The 23,128-nt window shown below is 31.9% G+C and overlaps 1 protein-coding gene across 1 annotated transcript in view; it reads left to right on the top strand.

Moving 5' to 3' along the window:
* The window catches only part of LOC116773414 (uncharacterized), a 106,729-nt gene that overhangs the window by 39,000 nt on the left and 44,601 nt on the right, over positions 1-23,128 (top strand). The window contains exons 9-18 of the mRNA XM_061528863.1: positions 7,837-7,931; positions 8,184-8,307; positions 8,870-9,079; positions 9,508-9,678; positions 9,765-9,875; positions 10,488-10,614; positions 11,070-11,209; positions 11,683-11,857; positions 13,932-14,023; positions 17,580-19,027. Coding sequence (XP_061384847.1) covers positions 7,837-7,931; positions 8,184-8,307; positions 8,870-9,079; positions 9,508-9,678; positions 9,765-9,875; positions 10,488-10,614; positions 11,070-11,209; positions 11,683-11,857; positions 13,932-14,023; positions 17,580-19,027 — 2,693 coding nt within the window. The remainder of the gene's footprint in view (positions 1-7,836; positions 7,932-8,183; positions 8,308-8,869; positions 9,080-9,507; positions 9,679-9,764; positions 9,876-10,487; positions 10,615-11,069; positions 11,210-11,682; positions 11,858-13,931; positions 14,024-17,579; positions 19,028-23,128) is intronic.

Genomic DNA, 23,128 nt, shown 5'->3' on the forward strand with positions numbered 1-23,128 from the left:
ATTTGGAGTTATTATAATACCACATATTCCTTAAACCAGGTGTTATTTGATCAATAATTTCCAAGTATTTTCCTCCACAACAAAAATAACTGCCATCATGTGTACGCGAGCGTTTAAAAACTAGAATATAAAAGCTTGGGAAAAGCACTGTATATATACATGGATGTAATAAGGATTTTGTGGAAGCTCTGACGATGTAGAGCTTACAAAATATGTAGCAAATAATTTCATGTTTGTTCTTGACTGTGATGAATTCCGAGGAAGATAGATGGTCTTCATGAAGAAGTAAACAAACTTCACTCAACTACTTAATTCCATCTGAGCGACAGTCATTGTGGAGAGGTCGCCGTTTAAACTTTTAGTTCACGACAATTCTTTTTGTTTCGTGCGAGGAATTAATATCAAAGAGCTGACCTTGATTTTACTTTCTGTCACTTGCATGGAAGGATGTATAAGAACGTTTTGACTGAATTATTTGGAACCAATACAGTGTTCTGTTGAAAGGCAAAAAATGTAATAAAATTTTCTATAAATGGCTATAACATTGTGATATATATTTAGTGATGGTACGAGTGTATTCAATATTCTCGCGATATATGACGTCTCGTATTAAAGAAAAAATTGTCTAAGTCAGTATATTATATTGTGTAATAGAGTGTGTTTTTCTGTGTTCACTCATATTTTTGTTATATGCGTATGTGTTATATATTGTATGTGAAAACAATAACATGAATATTTTAATATTAGAATTGATGTAAACTTTGATAGATTGTTAAAAGCAAATGTCAAAACTTTAAGTGAAATAAGATTATGCATAATTATTTTTCAAATTAGATATTTGTTAATATAAGAATTATAAAAATTTAAATTTATAAGAAATTAAGTTATTTTGTTCACTTTTAATGTTTTATTTCAAAACGTAACTATTTTTCTGTTAGATTTATTTGCGATTACGTCGAATTAAAGTTCAATGTAAGATAAATGTACCAATAGTGTGAATTTTAGTTCATTTCGTGTTGCTGTTTTGAAGTCGTCAAGCCACATACAGAGATACATAGACTTTTATATTTAAATTATTACGAGGATTTATAAGTATTATCAAATTATTAGGTTTAGCGAATGTAACGTGTTCAAAAACGTGGGTTTTAAGTTTTGAAGTAAGATTTGAAGTGAAATGTTCATCTGCAATGCAATCCAATAGAGACATGTTATTCGCTCCGACTCTGCTTATTTCTGTAACAAAGTCATTTAACTATTTATTATTATAGAAAACTATGCATTCATATAATTTGATATAAAACATTGAGCAAAAAATTATGTTCCGTTGATTCAGTTTCTTCATGATGAGATTTTCGTGTCTAAATATATTATCTGATTGATTTCAGTACACGTGAAATAAGCCCTAATTTTTACATTAACTTCCTTACCATAAGAATAAATTTAACTTCCCTGCATTTGCTTTAATCGTCCAGAACTCTTTCACGTTTCTCGCTTAAACAGAATTTTGTTTTTGCAACGCATTTGCATATGAAAATGTTCACAACATATTATATTATATGTACTTGTATTCTATGAAAAATATGCAACTGCTACGAGTATATCTCGTGCTAATTTTGTGTAAACATACTACAGTAATATTTACGTGGAATACCATTTAAACGGTCTTCTTGGTAAATAAAATTGTTTTTTTTTTCACATACAATTCGATACGATGTGTTGTAAGGATTGTTTTAGTGTCAGTGTGATTGGAAACAATAAAATTGTTATAAAAATTAAATTTGAACGTACGGGAATTCTTGTTATAGAAATGTACGGGTTTACAAATGTATGTGAATTGAACTTTATTGAATATTCCCTGAAAAATATTCAGACAAAATAAATGAAGCCGTATATTATAGGTACATAAAATTTTAATAAGTAAATAACTTCCGTTGCTCCCAGATAGCATTGTAGATAATAGATCTTAAATAAAAATTTAAGTAAATTGTTGATTAACTTTTTTAATGTTTTATATTTAAAAGTAAACTACAATACAATGGTCTTGTTGTTTCTATTTTAAAAATAGTTTAAATTTATTTTAATATGATTTTAAGTTATCATTTGTCTGTTTTCACTTTTATTGAGATCTTCGACCAAACGTCAATGAAAAAAGAGCGTTCTCGTTATATTTAGAGCAAGAAAAAATACGGAATTATCCTATCAGGAATCACAGTTAGATCTCGAATTATGGAAATTATCAAAGAACAAAGTTAACAAGGTTAATTACAAAGACTTTAGAGCGTAAATAGTTGGTACACTATAAAATATATAGGCCTTTTTCAGAACAAGCAGTTTTTCGAAAGGTCTCGTTCTAAGTATAGTTCTATCTTAAAGCAACATTCGGAGTTTTATGGTTTTATTTTAACTGTATTTCTCAACTAGAACGCAAGCCGCTTAATATTCTCCGTAATGGACTTAAATTTGATCCTTCTTATTATTTTTTTCGTGTCTGTACAAAAAAAAACAGTTCGTAACTTAATGTTGTATTTACTCGAAAATGAGATGGAAATATTCGCGACACGATTATTGTGAATAGCTGAATTTTTTAAACTTTTTCTTGAATAAAATAGTCCGTTTGTTTATATCTTCTTGACAATCGTTAATGCTGACAGGCGTTCTAACGCACGGATGAAGGCCACTTTCAAAACTACCAACCAATAATAATTGGACAAATAAATCATCTTTGTATAACAAACTTAATCAAATAAACGTCAGCAGATAAGTATGGTAGGACCGAGCGGTATCCTGGTTACTTCCCTCATATAATTTCAAATTTATGTCACTGCGATGTCAGAGTTTTCAAGGTTATATGGATAGAGATGTTTGTTGTCCCCTCATGACAAAGTTCTGCATCGATATTAAAAAATATATATCTATAAATATAGTTTAGTTAATGGTTTAAATATAACTGACCCTTTGGTTTCGTCTGACGAGCATTCCAATATTGAACATTGAACATAAATAAAATACAAGAACAATCAAAATCTTTCTCTACATCATGTTTTAATTTATTTGCTATACAAGTTTTAAACAATATTTTGAAGCGATCACCTTCGCGGTTTAAATATGTTTTATGATAAAGTCCTAAAATAAAAAAAAATGCGTTTCAATATATTCAAATTGTTGAAAGTTTATTCTATTCAAGTTTTTTAATGATGATCTTAATTTAGGCTAACAAAAATACATTTACGACAATCCAAGCAATGGTTTGTACGAGGCGCGTATTGAGATTGGTTTGTTGCAATTATGTTAATTAATTTGTCTAAATTTAATTGAATTATAATTTAGTCGAGTTTTTATATAAGTTAAATAATTATTTTAAAATACGATCTTATTTTCGAGGAAAATTATCACTGTACTATATTCAACGATCTATTTATATATATATTTGACAAGAGATTTTTATATATTTGATGGTGTCATAATAAAAGAACAAATCTAACCTTAAGTGTTTAAATTTAGAATAATGAGGAACAGTATAATAAAAAAGTTCTCAATACCTTAAATATCGTATACTGTAAGAAAAGCTGTAATAACTTTAATCAAGTAAATTATTCACAAAGACCTGTAATAAAACAAGTGCGATTTATTTTCTTTAATATTTGATCATTAAAAAATATCATTTGTTACGAAATACTCCTCTGGTTGTTTCTGTCGTAGAAAACGGTCGTTCATTGCAAACAGTATTATCGTTTTGTAGGTAGAATTACTTGTGAATTCTAAAAGTTGTTTCTTTAATACTGTATTTATTATTCTTGCAGCGATTTTATTATTTTAGTTATAATTACAATAAAATTAATTAAATCATTGTGAATTATGAATATTCGATAATGGATGAGTAGCGTCGAAAATACGTCGAAATGACTCTTAAAACATATGTCTACCCTCCAAATAACAAAAATAAAATAATAAATAGTGTGTATTTTTTGTAAGATGTGTGTTTTTTTAATAAAATTACTTCATAATTACGTTCAACTACTAGTAATTAGGTTTTTTCGATTTGATTGTTATCGGCTTGATCGGCTTTAATAACGTCACCGGATAGAACCTGATAGGTTTTTTAGCTTTGAAAATAGTTTTTATATAAAAAAAAATTAAACGACCACAAATAGAGCTAAAAATATAAAAAAAAATATTTTTTAGAAAATTGTAATAATATCACCGTGACTTTGTAAGGACTAACAAAAATAAAATATGCACTTCGTAGTAACATGTATTTATTGTTACGTTTAATTGCAAATGAAAGTATAGCGTCTATAACAATATACCGATTTTTGAAAGGGGATTTTATTTTTTAATAATTTACATACAAAAAATATTTTTATCAGTAAAATTATGTAGCAACGTTGCGTACAACGTAGATGTAAGATGCTATTGATGAAGCCAGTGAAGATTATTTTTAGGACCTTAATTACATTTATTTATATGGGGATAATTTGAGTTAATTGTATGAAGTAGATGAAAAGTAATTTTTCGAAAAGAAGGTATTTAAAAAAAAAAACACTTCGTTTTTAAAGTCGTTTAAAATAAAGTTATTTTATCCGAGTAAAGTAAGTATTTTTAAAAAACAAAGTTTTTCTTGTGAAAAATTTTCTATGAAAATGTTCTTTGCAAGCAAAACTAATTGATAATTTAGAAGTATTCCCTTCTTTTATTGGGTTTGAGCTTCGTATTTGTTGCTTCATAACAGCTTTGTTTTTGGTCTTAAATAAATGTACTTATTCTCTGAAATTTAAGGTTAAAGTTTATTAAATGTACTAAGTCTTGTGATGAATTTTCGTACTGTAAGCAATAATGCTGGTTATTCTAAACCTTAGTACCTAATATAGTTACAAAAAAATGCAAAGTAATTATATAAAAAAAAACAAAGTGACATTATTAAATACTTTGTTTTCTTCTTCGCTTCATCTTTATAATTTTTGTCTGAGATAAATAATTATATATAGTTATTGTATGCTTAGCATAATACAATGATGATTTATTGTGTAAATAATACAATTTTTGGTAATTTCATAATATCTGATGAAATAGTAAAAACAAAACTGATAAATCGTACCCTGAAATAACGATCTAAGATATTTAATGACCTCGAGGAAATTAAGAAATCATTAGGGGTTTATGTCAAAACAATGGACAAATGACAGAGGCACATTAATATTTTCTGCAAATTATTATGTTATAGGGTTTTCCATTAAGGGCGCTTGATCTTTGAAATGCAAAAAAAAATACATGTAGGAAAGATATTTGCGAAATTTTTTTTTATTTGGAAGGTCTATCGACCCCATTATGTACGGAATATGACATCATTCAAATGACCGCCACGGCTTCGGTTGGTGGCGCGCACACGAAAGGTCCAATTTTCGATGACTCTGGCGCACAAATCGGGCTGTATTTGATCGATGGCGTGGCGTATGTTGACTTTGAGGGCATCGGTGGTTTGCGGCTTGTTGGCATAGACCTGCGACTTAAGAAAACCCCACAAGAAAAAGTCCAGCGGGGTCAAATCGCACGATCTCGGTGGCCAGTTCACGTCGCCTCCGCGCGAGATGACCATGTCCAGAAATTGCTCGTGCAGAACTTCCATCGTAGCGTGTGCTGTGTGGCACGTAGCGCCGTCCTGTTGAAACCACATGTTGTCCAGATCCATATTCTCGATTTCAGGCCAAAAGAAATTGGTTATTATCGACCGGTATCGCTCACCATTGACGGTGACGGCCACACCATTATCGTTTTCGAAAAAATACGGACCAATCACGCCTCCGGCCCAAAATCCGCACCAAACAGTCACTTTCTGCGGGTGCATTGCCACTTGGTGAACCTCGTGTGGATTGGTCTCGTCCCAAATACGGCAATTTTGCTTGTTGACATAGCCATTTATCCAAAAATGCGCCTCGTCGCTGAAGATGATTTTTTTGCCAAAATCGGCGTCAACTTCCAACTGCTCTAATGCCCAGTCAGCGAACACACGGCGCTGTCTATGGTCATTAACCTTGAGCTCTTGGGTCAGCTGGATCTTGTACGGGTGCAGGCTCAAGTCACAACGCAAAATTCGCCAAGTTGTCGTCTGCGAAAGGCCGAGTTCCTGTGCGCGACGCGGAATTGACTGCCGCGCGTTTTCGAGGACACTGTCGCGCACAGCGGCGATATTCTCGGCAGATCTCGCGTTACGTTGACGCACGGGAACCGGCTGATTGTTAACTGACCCGGTTGACTCGAATTTGTCCACCAATCGACGGATAGTCGACTCGGCAGGACGATCATCGCGACCGTAAAACGGGCGAAGTGCGCGGAACGTTGCTCGAACTGAAGACCCATTTTCATAAAACAATTTTATGATTTGCACGTGCTGCTCGACACTGTAACCTGCCATGGTGGTTTGGGAGGACCGAATGAATATAACACACTGCATTTGACAGCTGTCACTCAAACAACATGGCCGCAATCAGCTGTCAAAGTTCAAGCGTCCCTATTGGAAAACCCCATATATATTAGAGAGACGATACTTATCACCTTTCATGGATTCACCGTGCAGGTGCCGCGTCCATCGCTTTGCAGGGAGAAGACCTTATCAGTGCCTGGGACTTGTGACCAGGTGTAGGTTTCAGAAGCTCCTTTAAAGGCACTTTAAACGCTCACCTTCTCCGTCCAAGCTCCTCTCTTTATTTAACCAAATTAATTTAAAACAAACAACTATGGCTGCCTCCGAAGTAGGTTCAAAGAATAAATTGTGTTAGTTCTGGACAGACCCAAGTCTTTTAGCAGGTTGTAAAGAGATTTAGCTGTTATTCTTCTCCCTCCTACTTCTACCGCGTACAAATTTACGATGAACCTATTCCTGGTGAGTTCGTTAGTGAGCTTGTAATACTTATTGACCTCGGTCGCATCGCACTTCGGTCTTTGGGGATGTTGCTTTCCCAAGGAACCGTAAGCTCTATTAGCATAACGCTCTGTAAAATTCGCGGATATAAAAATATCTCTGGTCTAGAAGCCGACGCACAAATATCCTCTTGGGATTTTATATTGCTTCTCATACGTATCCGTCATTATAGTCCAATCCGAAGCCGCTTTAAGGATATAATAAGGCTTGAGCTATGATTTTATAGACCGAGTGCCTTCTGTTACAAAACCTTTTGATCCGATGCTTGTTTTGTGACTGTGATAAATTTCAAGAAAGATAGATGGTCTTCATGAAGAAGTAAACAAACTTCATTCAACTACTTAATTCCATCTGAGCGACAGTCATTGTGGAGAGGTCGCCGTTTAAACTTTTAGTTCACGACAATTCTTTTTGTTTCGTCTAAGGACTTTAATATCAAAGAGCTGACCATGATTTTACTTTCTGTCACTTGCATGGAAAGATTTATTTATTCTTTTATGTTTGTTTACACTAGTTTGGGCTTAAAGTGAATAAGGATTTATATGTTTTTGGCATTAGCGTAACCTAAATGTTTCGTTTTTTAGTTTCGGATTGTTATCTGTATAGTTATAACATGATCCGGTTATAATAATTTTGTCTCTTGCTAATTCAACCTATGCAAGTTGTTATAAGTTATGAGTAAAAAAAAATATTCTCACGTCATATTAATAAAAAAGGTGTTTTGATTTTGTAAAGGGAATTATATAAATTTAAAGATAAAGTTTTTATGTTTGGTGAATAAAAAGAAAATATTAAATGCACACGTCGTCACTAAAAGATTCATAAAAAATAGACTCAAACTTTAAAATACCCAAAAAAGTGTTTAAATTATATTTTTCTATATTTATAAGAAAGTAATAAATCTTATTTTAACATTTCAGGTTGACGGTGTCTCTTTGCATGGGGTCACAAATCACAGGGCTGTGGCCTTACTTAGGGATGCGAGGGGTCCTATTGTTAAATTAAAAGCCTTGAGGTAATACCATTTAATATTCTGGTACTCTAAGTAATTAGAAAAGGCAAATATAGGTATTAGATTTTTATACAAATCTGAGGTATATCCAAAGAATATATAACGTGACTGTTTTATTTTTACTGTGAACATTTTGGGATCGAAAAAAATGTGTTCTTTTTATTACCAGCTAAGGAATCAATTTATTTGGCTTATACGGGTGAATATCGGGTTAGTATTTTATTAATATTTTTAAGAAATTGTCCTTTTTTATAGATATCTTCGTGGTGCGGGTTTCGAACGACTTCAAAAGGCGCTGGCGGCTCAAGATGGCCGGCGCTCACCGATCGCACCCCCAAGCCCCTCAGTGACATCTCTTGCCAAATATAGCTTTAGTGTGGTAAGATTATTATAATTTAAATTTGACGCACAATATTGTTTATTAAAATATTTTAAGTTATTTTTATTTTATTTTCGTATTGTACTCTCCTTGAAGTAGTAGATAGTTGATCATATACAGTTACAGCTTGTAACTACGTATATGGACAAACTCAACTAAAATCATCTTGATAGCAATGATTATTTTTTAATACTAAATTATAAATTACAAAACTGAATTTATATAATGCAAAAGTTTCGACTCGGAAGTGACGATAAATATACATTGTTCGTGTTAATGGAATCCTGCGTTAGTTAATATTGGATTATGGTGAGACACAATTATGAGCAAGACTATAGTAATTACAAGAAATGAAATAACTTGGTGTTAACTTATTACTGATAAATGTTGTTTCCTTCGACGGTAATCTGTATAACCTATCTCGTAAGAGCACGTGTCTATTTACCTAAGACAATCAACATTGTCTTGGTGTCAGAGAAAAATAAAAATGTTCACTGCGATCAATTATATTTGTATCATATTTTGATATCTTGATTACCAAAAAAAACTAAAATTCTTTCAGTACGACGAATCAACGGTGATTGAAGCGGAGCCGGAGTCAGAGGTCCAAGGTCACCTTCCATCACCGACTTCCCCCGAGGATGCGGAGATCGTGATCGGCAGAGATGATGACATCTCAGAGAGAGAGGTCAGGAGAATACAGGACAAGTGGCGGGATGTCCTGACTGAGGAACCAGATTGGCCAGGACATGACCAGCCATATGATATCGTAGTGAGTATTTGTGTCTAGCAGATAAAGGATATTTTACTGTAGTAGTAGTGTGATCACAGGAAGACGAAGATTCATCAGTTGATCCAAATCTGAAAATGTAGTTTTGTTTCAAAGACTTCAATCTGGACGTGAATATGACGAAAATATTGAAAAATATAGACGCAAAAACCAGGGTCTGGGACGTGATTTCTGTATTTTTTTTTCAATTCTTGATGTATATCGTAGAGTATCCGTGGCTTTTGGTTGACAATTTAAAATTATTTTAAATTTAAAGCATTTTTTTATTTTAGTTATTTATTATTGTATTGTTATTTGGTAATAAATATTTTTTTTTGGTTTAAATTTAAATTGAACCACAGTTTTTGTCCCTATCAATTGTTGTTACTTTCTTTTTATATTTCATAATAGCAGTTGTTTATTTTTCACAGGTAGGAACTATAATGAGAGAGCGGGATAGCGGCTTGGGGATTTCTTTAGAGGGCACGGTGAGGGTAGTTGCGGGGAAGGAGGTCCAAGCTCGCCATTACATCAGAGCCATCGCACCAAATGGACCAGTTGCTCGGATGGGTCTTTTTAGGGTAGGCGATGAATTGTTAGAGGTGAGGATTATTTTATTTTGGCTTAGTTTTTGCATACAAATATAGTGGAAGAAAAAATCTCTTTAACAAACAAACCCATTTCATAGGTGAATGGTTGGCGTGTTTTGGGTGCTCACCATGTGGAAGTCGTCACCAGACTGAGGGCGGTTCGATCTCCAGCCGTTCTTGTGGCAGCAAGACGATTGCCTAAAACTCCAGTGAGTCTTGTGTTCACGAGTGAAGTTTACTGTCTGATTTTTTAGTTATGAATCTTGATATATAATGTCAACTGATATTGTAGGTCTATAGCCAGGACATCCTTACTTCTATATTTGAAGTCGTAAAAAATATTTATACTGCTAGTTTATAAGTTGTACCAAGGATTGGATTTGTGATCGGAATAAACTAAACGCTTGGATCGTTTAGGTTTTTCACTTCTGAATGTATTCATTATTTCCCCTTCACTGCTAAACGAAAACATCTTTACACTGAATGTGTTTAGGATTTTTGCGATGGATTTGCATTTTAATTTAATATTGTTTTCTTTTTTTTTACAATATATTCTTTTACAGAACTTAGCCAATCCACTATCTCGAATTGTCCTTTGCTAAATTAGTTAATAAGTAACATATTATCTAAAAATAAAATATTTATCTTTATAAGTATACTGAAATCCACTACAATGTAGCCTCAAAAAACAAATCGTCGCAATTGATATCTTACAGTATCTAAATATGTTATAACTGTATGGAATTTAGGGGAACTAATTAGAGTTTGAATACTTAGTAGCTTAGGCGAGAGTAAGTAATGCATTCCATACATATATTTAGACGGTGCTCGGTGGAAGTCTCCAGGAACTACTAGCTCCTCCTCAGCGTCTCATTAAAGCCAAGTCTGAGAGTTCAGTGGCTTCACTGTGCAGCGCCAGCACGGTTCTATCCGGACATCATCACGACGGTAACACATAAAACAAATACTACAAATGTCTTCTAAGATTTATTGTACTGATTTGATAACATATATAGATATAGTGATAGCAAAAACTATGGTTTTGGCATATGAGAACAGAATGATGGATGTCATATGATGATGGAGTTTGGTATTTGGAAGAATTAATGAGACTAATTAAGAAAAAAGAAGTATTTAAATGTATTTAAATGTATTTAAATGTATTTAAATGAAACTAATATTTTTCGGATATACTACGCGTGTTTTATTTTTGTCACATCTCGTCCGCCCGTGAAATGAAAAAATCTCACGAATGTCATAGATCTCATTATTTAAATATATTTACTTCTTCTTATTTGTTCTTTATATCATCACAATTTATAACATCTTTAATTTTTTTCCAGACCTAAATGTTCATAACTATAACTGAAAAAACCATTTGAAACTTAATTAATTTTTTTTAGAATTCTGCTCCGACCTTGAGCGTAATAGGTCAAGGTCGCTGGAGCCGCTCAGTGGGCTCGCCATGTGGAGCGATCAGGTTGAATACATACAACTGATGAAGGAAGACAGAGGACTTGGCTTCTCGATCTTGGATTATCTGGTGAGTCTTCCAAAATAATGTTCAGTAGCCTCAGATGCCGAAAAAAAAAATATTAAAATACGCACTATTTGGTCATTTTGAACTGAATTTTTTTTTGTTTTCCAAGAAGTTCAGTCATTGTGTAAATGAATATTGATATTTAGTGCTCACAGCGCAAAAAGCGGATGGTATAATACATGTCCACTACCACCTTAGTATATCGATGATTTATGGGTTGTCAAATAAATTCATTTATAGTGAGCTCTCACAGTAGGTGCATTGATATTAAATCAGAAAATATGGGATGAAAAATTCATAGAAAAATGCTGGGATCGAACCAGCGACCTCCGGAATATATCGTTTCACTTGCTTTATTAATTAAGCTATCATGCCGTAGCGATGTTCATTAACTATCTATTTGAATTACCAAATAATACACCAATATGGCGTGTCCGAAATATAATGAGGGGTTTAATAGTGCATTTTTTTTCTAGGATCCTTCTGATCCTTCCCGTTCTGTGATCGTGGTGCGCTCGGTGGTGTCTGGTGGCGCTGCGGCCGCTGACGGTCACTTAGCGCCCGGAGATCGACTGGTCTCTGTCAATGGACTTGATGTTTCCACAAGCCCATTGGCCGTCGCTGTAGCAGCCATCAAGAGTGCGCCTAAAGGTAAGTATTGTATTAGGATCGCTTTAAAAACTGAGTTCAGAGAATGGAAGAAGAAAAAAATTGTAAAATACAGCGTAAAATTTAAGTAAAGAGCTATAAGGATTTTAATAAAAAGACTAACACAGGAAGTAGCGTCGAGAACAAGCTTTCAACAGTTTGAAGATTAAGGAGTTTGTAGATTTGTATGGAGCACTAATGGATGATAGTGTTTGAGACTTGTTTTATAACTATTCTGGAAATTCAAATAGGAAGACGTGAATAAAAGAACGAATGCGTTAAGTTTGAAAATCAAAGAATTAAAAAAAATTATACAGTGTGATTGTACACGGACTAAAGTCGGCAAAAAATATTCTAATGTCAGATTCATATAAAATACATTATGTAGTCATATATTATAGATTAACTATCTGTTAATATGCTGTCAGCCATTTTAAAAATAGCAATTTTTTCATCGGCGTCTCCGTCGTCAGATCGATGTGACGCGTCATCTGTAGTTCAAGGCTAACTAAATGTAAACTTTCGTAACAATTTACACCACAGTTGTAGCAATGTATCATGCAAATAAGAAATGTTATCGTTCCGTCTGTTTGTTTGAAGCTTATATTATTAGTTCCGACATCAAAACACGCGCGCAACTTCCAGTTTAAATAATATTTCGTTCGTTTAGAAATATTTGTGACATGCTTTGGGATACGTGTTTAATGTTCTGTAATCGTTGGTCGTATTCGGACGCTTTGGAAGCATTATTCAGCTTTTTTCAGTTAAAAACGTTAATTTTTTAAGGTGTTATTCATAATTTTTTTAAGTGAGTTTTATATCTATTAAGGTTAGTTTTAGATTTTTATGGGCTTGTTAGAATATATTAAAAATAGGTATTAAATACGATGGTTGTATCAATGTTTTTTTTTTGGTACAAGCGATTTTTTTTGCTAGTTAAAAGTGCTTTGGAATAACAAACAGACATATGCTATAATATTTCCTTCTAACTTGAAAGCTAAGTTTCGTTGTTAATCACTGCATTAACCTTATATCCAGTCTGGAGGATCTCATGTGGGGTCATTTACCTCTGATAATAATTTTTATTACTCTTCTTGATCTTAAATTTCTTTGGATGTTAATATGATATCATATACGGTTATATTACAAATAAAACGCTCTACTGTGGTAAAAAATTTGTAGTTTTGAGCTGGAGTCTTAGGGGTTTGGACCATTAAGGTTTTAGAGTAACATACCTCCTTTGAAGCAGTTGTTTACGGACTAGATAATATTGTTTATTAGCCTACATAGGACGTATTAGAAATGAATGTTATAGTCTTGAAGTAACAACTTTATAAAATCTGAAAGAAGGAATATTTTCATACTAATATAGGATTGAAGTTCTATAGAGGAATGTTTTAAGAACATAAGATAATAGTGATATTAATTTCCAAAAACATAAACAAGAAGAAGCTCTTGGCACGAGTAAAAGATAAAAGATAAATCGAAAATAATACATTACCGAAAGGCTGGTGAGTCTTGTGACATGAAGGATTCTGTGAATAACATTATTTTTATGCTATCTCGACGAAGATGTTTATTTTTCGCGTTTTAAAACTTTATCTTATCATTTGTAAATTTGGAAGAATTATACTCACGTGGTGATGATTGTTTTATTATCATATTAAAAATGGTGCAAATGAAAAACACTGTATATTTTGTTTTTTGTGTATACTACGCGGTTTTTATGGTATTTGCTAAATTACTGCTACCGTGATCACGGTTGCTGTAAAGTCATGAAAATGTCGGGAAAATTTAAAATAAAATAAAAATACCCCTTATTATTTTCAAAACACATAGTTTCATTTTAACTTTATGCGTATTTGTTATTGAGAGAAAATTTTTAAATCAACCTTAAGTCCTCTATGGATGTATCTATGTTTAAAATAGATTATGCAATGATTCGTAAATTTTAATGAAAATTTTACATGTTTAAGCTATCTCTTGATATTATAACATGTTAAATATCTCTTTACTTACAATCTTTATGAGTCGTTATTACTAATCCTTTCAAAATATTATGTTTATTGGGTTGCAGGCATAGTGACCATTGGTATATCGAAACCTCTTCCTTGTAGCACCATCGTGGGTGGCGAACGAGCCAACGGACAGAGCGATCAGGGCAGTCAGGTAATAAAATAATAAAAAAAAAATTGAGACAAAAAAAAAATTGTTTTTTTTTCTTTTTCTCCGCATTTTTATCGGTTTTTTCTATGTGACAGTAAGTTTGTGTATTGTACACTGAGGGGAAAATTAAAGTAAGTTACTTTATATATTAAGCTTTTCCTTACGCTTAGAGCAGTAATTTAAATTATTTAGCATGCGTTTCTGGTTTGCGATTATATATACATATATTTTTTTGTACAATAAAGGGAATAGAACTACCGCTCTAAGATCGCTTGTAATAGAATAATATTTTTCAATACATTTTTTTCCCTTTAGTGTACAATAATTTTTTTTGCATGCTATACATTTGATTTCTTTATTAATAAGTTAATTTTTTTTTGCAGAGATTGGAATATTTCACCAAAATTCTTCGTCTCATAATGTCGCTTCACCGCGATATAATGGATCTACAATTACACTGTTCTGAAGTCATCGACGCTCCATTCAGAGTCCCGCCAAAGATAAAAGCGGAGATCATCTTAAAATAGTTATCCATTATATTAAGAGCATATTGATAGAATGTTTGAGCTTTCAGATATTTATTTAATGTCATGAAAATCACTGTTGATAACACTATATGGAAAAAAAAATCATTATTAATTTTATATTTTGGTATTTATTTTGTAAGACTTAGTAGATAATACTATCGAGTGCTTCATAAATGGAATTTATCTGTGTCGGGAAGTCTAGCTTAATTCACGTGTTTAAGCCATGACACGATAGCGCAGTACGCTAAGCGACTTGAACCCGACGCACGGAGGTTGCAGGTTTGAATCTAGTCAATGATTTTTTGTTGAATTTTTTTTTTATTACCACAGTATCGTTTTAAGGAATTGTTGATATTATTGTTCTATTATTATTAGTTATGTATTACGTTTTCCTTTAAACTATTACTGAGCATTCGTCAGGTGACTTTGAAATGTCATTTGACACTATAAGGATATAATATTATTGTTATACAAAACTATTTGCTCGGCGCTCGTTTAGGGATACATATATTTGTATTTGGGCCGAAAAGAATAAAAGTGCACATATATATAATATAATTCGTATGTTGATATAATCCTAATCGTTATCTCACTCTCTAATCTTTCATTTTTTCTTCCTAATCAACTCTCTTTCTTCCCACTATAGAAGCATAAAGAATATTTTTCCGTTAATATTTTTACCTTTGTTTCGTATTGTATTTTAAAAGAATATTATTATATGAACAATATTGTTAGTAGCACTGTTTCTATGCAAAATTTAATGTCATATCTTCTTGGAAAGATCCTAATACGGTGCAAAATCTTAATTGATGAGTCAATTTAATAAATGTTAGGTACTTATAAAATAAAGAATTTGTTAGTAAAAATTATAATATTATTTTTTTTTACACATATGTATCAATAATAATACAAGTATAAGTATATTTTAAAAACCTATTATTTTGTGTGTATACTTATTTTTATCCCTTTATTAATTAAAGAATAGAATTATAACACAAATATATTTAAATTTTTAGCTTCGTAATAATCCACTGATCTTGTTGTATAATTTTGTTAATGGAAATTTATAGTTTATGCGAAGTTTCAAAGAATGTGTAGCAGCGTAATGAATTTAACTCCGATCATTACGAGGCTTTGATTTGATGCAGTCTTTTCTGCGAGATATTTTTTAGTCTAAATTTTTATTCATAAGCAATTCAAAAGCAACTCATTATATATCAAAAATCGAAACATTACGTACATGTATGTATGTATGTGCATATGTTCCGTGCGAGTGGCGAAAATCTAAAGGGTGTGAACAATTACTGCGGATGTTACTCAAAGTAACATGTACTTAAATGTTTTTTTTGTAATTAAATAAAGAATAAATTGAAGTCCGGAGATTCGGTTGTCTGATTGTGGTGTCTGGAGATTTCTTGTGATCCCAAATTTGTAATATAAATAAACTTTTTTAGAAAACATAAAAATAACTGTCGCATAATAAAATTATAAACGGTTGATCTATTGAAAAGTATTATCTCTATTTAATCTTATATTTAATTTTAGACCGCTAACATGCGTGCATATAATGAAAAATTAAAGATTACTGTTTGACATTATCTGTTTGAAAGCACTTATTGCAGCTTCGAGAACTCTTAACGAGATCTAAGACTTTCGCGTGTGTTTATTAAATGAAACGAATATTTTCGAATTATCACGCGTTTTTAATTATTTAACTAACACGAGGTTTCGGTTACTATGCAGCAACTGCAGACGAGATGAAAACTATGATAATGACATTTTTAATGGTGGGTACATTCGTAAATATTAGTTTTGTTTTAATCGAGTTACGTTGTTTATATTTGATTAAATTTTTCTACTGATTTTGAATCGATCTTAATTTTTTTTTAATCTATGAGGCTTTTTTTTCATCGTTTCTTGTAGCATACTTGTGTTCTGTTCTTAACTATATTCATCACGTTATTAATTTTGACAAACTTAACTGATTCATCAATAAATTGAAAGTTAGAACATCTAAGATAAAAATTGGTATATAGTTGATTTGTACCGATAACATTGAGGTTAAGAAAAAAAATGCTTAACACTCGCTCGTTAGTTTTAATATCGTTTATTATAAAGTGTTTCAGTTATGACTAAAAATATAATTACTTTGCAATATAGTTATTACCTTGTGTGGATATGTTAGGGTCAATTTAACGTGTGATAGAAAAGAGTAGTCGTTTTAATGTTTAGCCAAAAATATTTTGTAGTTTTATGCATAGGATGTTTTGGCCGTCTGTCGCCGTGAACATAATTGAATTGATATATATATATATGAAGTGAATATTCAATAAGGATTGTTGATATTTATTAATTGATACGTAATATGAAACAGAACACGTAAATGGTAGTTAAAATAATACCTGTTAAAAATAGTTAATGTTACAGGTACTAAAACACATATCATAGTTTGTAAGTATTTGTGTAATATTTTATTTTAAATAAAAAAATAAAATAGATAATTTAAAAAAGTTTCAATGTTAATAGTATTGATGGCGAAATATATGAGATAAATTAGGTATATGAAATCTTCAATTGTAAAAGTGAGTGTCTAATAAAGATTTGTCGTAAAAAAATTAAAACATTACAAGTAATAAAAATTGTCTTAAAATAACCAATATATGATTTAATAAATAATAGGAAGAAAATCAGATTAAATAAAAGAAAACAAATACGATTATGTAGTGATGTATAGGACTAGTAAATTGTTTATAGAAAAGTTATTATAAATGTCAAACGCTTTAATGTCAGTACAGATGTTGTTGAGATGCTTATCGTGCAATAAATGTTTTTACAAATAACAATCGTTTTATTCCAGTATATAAAAATATTTAAATAATATTCATGTGACTAAAATAATTCAATCGAAATTAAAGATTTATGAAAATTCAGTATATATATTTTGATTGCCTTTTGTTTATAATTCTAATATTTTTTTCTGGTTTCTAAATGTTACGTCTAACATGAAATAATTTTTTTTTTGTCTTCCACAGGAATGCATTAATTCGTTAGCATCCGACGATCATACTGGGATGGATTCCTTCCACGAATGCTTACAGGAATACGGTGAAGGTTTGGAAGTTGTGCAAATATGTCTGGAACCAGAAGATGAATCTGCTAAATACGAGGACTTGTCCGCTTTGGCTGACGTAAGTTACGATGATTGTAAGAAAGACACTATCAGAGACGATGACTTTATAACGGAAGTCAAAGATAACAAACAAGTTAACGGCGTTATGGAATTTAAATCGTCCAAATCTGATGGATCCTTGGACGATCCAGATGATGACATGACCATAACCGAGGATGACACTTTACACACGCCGCGTGAGCTGACTATGAGAAGTAAATCAGAAGACAGGAAAGATAAAGATCGGGGGAGAGGTTTGTCAAAACAGCAGAGCAAAGACTTGTCAACGTCGGACGAGATGGTGTTCGCAGTTACACCGACAGGTCTAGAAAGAATAAGCTTTGAAAAATACTGGAAGGACGTTGATGTGAGCAAAAGCAAAACACAGAACGACGATAGTTGGAAAGAATGTCCCAATTCCCCATCCGACGATACGAGCTTCTACGATGCGACCATGAGAATATCTGTACAGGAACAAAACAATTCCCTACTGTACATTGACCATGAGATCGATGGGTATGAGACATGCGTAGATGATGACTCTTCGTCTGTTAAGTGTCCAGACAACAGCAGCTATAAAATTAACGGAGATAGCGAGATCAAAGAATTAGATAAACACGATAAAATACACTTTAATAACAAAGACAACGATGTTTGTGCCAAAACTGAAGACGATCAGATCACTGCCAATGCCGTAGACGATGTGTCGTCTTACAGCCATCCGTATATAGAAGAACATATTATTAAGCAGATGAAATCGTTAAGAATAGAGCCTTTAAGTATACACATAAATAATAAAAAAATAAAGAAGAAAAGTCCATCGAAACCGTCCAAGAGTGAGCGTCGCGTTATCGAATATTACAACGATCAAGCTGAGTGTTTGAAAGAGATAAGACAAAAGAAACTAGAAGAAGAAGAAAAGAAGTACAGGGAAGAGCATCAGAGAAGTGAATGTTATAAAATAGCTGAGAAGAAAATGCATTTGAAAAAACAACTGCCAAGCGAAGAATCGACAGATGTAGAACCTTATGTGTCCGGATGTCATAAATGTTTTTTAGAGAACTACGCTTACGAAATAACGAAGGCTTATATAAAAGAAGCGAGCACTTGTAAATATTGTGAGGTGATTCGTGATATGTTAGAAGGGCCTAAGGTTATGCCGAACAGAAGGATGTCTGCTCCAGCACTGTTCAATCTGGAGAGTATAGATACAGACACTGATGATGAAGATCTTCTGGCTGTTCCTGTAGTCAAAGATAGGAGGAAGTCCACCGGTCCATTAAAGTTTCCAGTAGCTGGCAGAAGATCGAGGTAAGTTAATTATGTATCAGAACAGTCTGCACATGTTGGGGTGTATCATTAATAGCTTTTGCCCGCGACGTTGTTCGCGTATTATCAAATTACAATTCATAAAGGAGGTAGCTTTTGAGAAACTTTATTCTTCTCAGCATTAAAGCTTCGCTACTGCCTGAAGCCTGTGACCTTCATGGAAAAACATATCATTTAATACAGAAATATTTTCCATTCACAGTAATCATCATGTTCAATGAATTAATCAAACATCAAAGTATTTACTTTACTATTCGTACAGATGTAATAAATGCCATAAACGAAAATAAATCACTTAATAATGAATCGCCGTCGGTTACATGATCTTTTTCACACACCACACACTTTATGCATTGTTAGTTTATTTATCAGGATCAGGTGCATTCGAAATAGACCGAACGTAAATAAATAAGCTGTTACGACGCACGCCTTCACGCTAGAGCTCCGACACGTGGCCATTAATGCGATGAGACCTTATAAATAAGGAAAAATTTCCTGCTGAATGCTGTTATGCAAAAAGAAATCCTTTGATAAGGCCATAGGCTCTGAAAATGTTTGGTGCTATGTCACATTTTCTAGCTGATTACTGATAGATGATTTTCAGAAACGTACCGTGTTACCGTACAGGAAAGTCTAAATTCACTTGGCCCAGTGGTTACAGTTTTTGCAGATGTCATCGCAAAATATTAGGCATATAGCGTCGCAAGAAGGGTGCCTGAAATTCCGAACATTTTTGTACATGACTAGATAAAAACATCAATCCTTATAATGAAATACGTAATACATTTACTCGCACAGCAAAGTATTCCCTAGCGATAATTCCACTTAGCTAAATTAAGTGACCGTTAAAATAATTTAATAGCATTCTATTCTTTAGAGGATATTTAAGTTAATTGATTAGACCTTATTAAAATTGATTTTCAAGGTTCACTGAATAACCTTTCATACTTTTAAGTAATTCAGATATCTTTTATAGTATGTTGCCTTAATTCAATTATGTATTTATACATATGCGTGTGTGTGTGTGTGTGTGTGCGTGTGTTTGTGTGTGTGTGTGTATGTGTTTGTGTGTGTGTGTGTGTTTGTGCGTGTGTGTGTACATACAAACGTTTGTTACATCCATGTACTATTTTCGGAGAAGTTATCGGATACTAAATTCAAACAGAATGTCATCTATTTGCATATTTATGTACAAACACTGTTCTATATTACTAGTCGTGCTATAGGTACTTATTGACTTGTATTCCACGGATATTAGTTTACCTCACTTATACTTCTATACATCGAAGCCTTATACGGAAGACATACATAAATATATATATATATATAATTTTTAAGCGACGTTATATTAATCGTAAGACAATTTGTAGTATCTATTTAATATATATATGTTTGTATTATAAAGTTACAAAGCGCAAATTGAAAAGCAAAGTTATTGTCCAGTTTTCAATACTACAATGAGAAGGCCGTTTGTTAATTGTCGTTATGTAATCAGTAAAATGGGTTTAAATATATTTAGAATTCACTTTTGACACCGCATAGTTCTTAAGAAAGACTACAAATCAAGAAACCTAGTAAATGTGAGTTAGGTCATACAGATGAACACTGCGGGAATGAAAAGATGACAGGATTAGTGATGCTACCTTTGAATGGTGATGTGATAAATATTTTTTTAAAAATATCGATAAATTTAAAATATAACTGTCAAAAAAAAAATTGTTTAAGGTAGCATTTCTACGATTAAATGCTTTAAGTATTTACGTATCCCCACCTAAACTGTTACATTCAGAAGAGCATTTTTTTCAAATATCATGTCCATACATAATTTATTTAATTACTTTATTGAATAATTATTAACAACATTTATTAAAAGCCTAAAAATCCCTCCTTTGAAAGTATGTCATGAAAGTAATTCCCACAAGGCTACGCTCGTAAACTTACTAAATTGTTATATTGAATATCATCGGGTTTTTCTCGTAAATTACAATTTGACAAAATGAAATCCATTTTATATATATATATATATATAAAATAAAGACAACGTTAATATATTTGTAAATAGAAGGACTTGTTTGAAAATTTTAATACGAATATCAATGTATAGTTATTAGTAGCTCAAGTTATGTGTATTTTTAATCTAAAAAATAAAGCTTCAATTATTTCCATAGCGCTCGACGTTTCGTTTCATCGACGGTGGCACATCACTAGATATAAATTGCTAATACGTATAATTGAGTTATGGTTAAGCGACCTCAATGCACCATTACGGATTGACATCTTGTTCATTCTTCACGTTTTTTATTTGGGATACAATAGTTATTTTTTGGCTGTCAAAAAAGTTATTTGTCATCCGTCATTAGAAAGGATATGTAGCGGTGGGCTGATAGCTACTATTTAATATTGGTGAGTTAAGTTTGTAGCTATATAAAAAAAATGCTTATTGTATATTAAAAAATATGTATATATTATGAATGATATATTTTATGGTAAAAAGGTGTGAAATTTGTTTTATTCACAATTTTATACATGATAATCATGTTATATCCGTTTTAAATGTATTATGTGTTTTTTAAAAACTGTCTATAAATCATTACGTTTATGAAGTAAAAAATATAACGCCTTTTAAAATTAATGAGCAAAATCTTTAACCTTCGTTTTTATGGAAAACTTTCAATGCAGTCGATTCATTTCATGCCCGAATAATTCCGAATTCAGCAGACTGAATGATGATTTAAATGAAGGACTTATGGAAAGATTAAACATTTAATAGAACTATTAATTTTCATGATATCATTGTTTAACAATGTTTAAATTCCTTTTTTGACCATCCTAGACTATAGATAAATTATACCTACATATAAAGTTGAAATAATCCAGGATGGAATTTTTTACAATTTAAAAATGGAACATCTGTACAATACACTAAGATAGTTCATAAATAGGTAATCAATAATGTATCTTTAATGTTATCCTATCTATAAACACCAATATAATGAAATAAAATCTTCAATAGATTATTTAGGGCAGTAAATACGATGTTAAGTCACAGGAATTGTATTTGTGTACGATATTGTGCATCCAGTGCAATGAACCGGTCTAAATTATTCACTCAGCTGAGCACACTAACTCGGAAATTGATGTTGAATTATACACCATTGACTGAATTAAAACTCAAACATATCCGCCCTGATAGATATGTATGCTTAGGACAAGTTTGCGTCGACACTACAGACGGATCGTTCACAGTTTTTCAGTTATAAATGATAGGGCATTATAGTTTTGATGCGTACTTGGGCTAAGCCTAATATATATGGATTTGGACACATTTTAAATTTCATAGTATTCTTATCCAAGTTTTCTTAAAGAACACTTTTCCCTTTTTATTTTAAGGCACTCTAATTTGAGGTAGAAATTAAATTAAATTCTTGTCGTTATTAGTTACTATACGTTTGTCTTAATTTTATGTTCCGCACATTGATGCGATCAACGTTGAGAATTAATCTAAATGTGTTAAGTCTGTAGTGACGATTTACATGAATATAAGAAAAATATTATAGTTTTGGAAAGCTAAAGTTGTTCTTCTATGATATGTCTTCAGTAAATCTCTCTCATGATATTGTGAGATATTGGTATATTTTTCCATCAATTCAATTATAAATAGTCTATAAAACATGGAAATAAAAATAGGGTTCACACCTAATGTAAATAGTAACAACAGGCGCGCTCGGTCAACCGCTACTTGTTAAGTGATTGCGATGCGTCCTGTACACACGAGTAGAAAAGTTTTCATATTTATTATTTTTGATTTTTTTTTTATATTAATATTGATTTTGTGTTAAAACATATAAATGTGAGTATCTACTGATTTTATCGATATCAGTTTAATATCAGATATTTAATTATTCTTTTATTCTAAAACTTTCGAGCACGACTGTATTCAATTGAAGCGAGCGATGGTTGGGTGCATCGTATAAAAGAGTATGCAGACACTTTGATATGTTTTATGAAACCTGTCTGGATGTAGCGAGGAATTTATGTAGATTTAAAGCTAGGATAAATAAAAAAAATATATAATTATACTTA

Source organism: Danaus plexippus, assembly GCF_018135715.1.
Source record: "Danaus plexippus chromosome 22 unlocalized genomic scaffold, MEX_DaPlex mxdp_33, whole genome shotgun sequence".
Classification (NCBI taxonomy): domain Eukaryota; kingdom Metazoa; phylum Arthropoda; class Insecta; order Lepidoptera; family Nymphalidae; genus Danaus; species Danaus plexippus.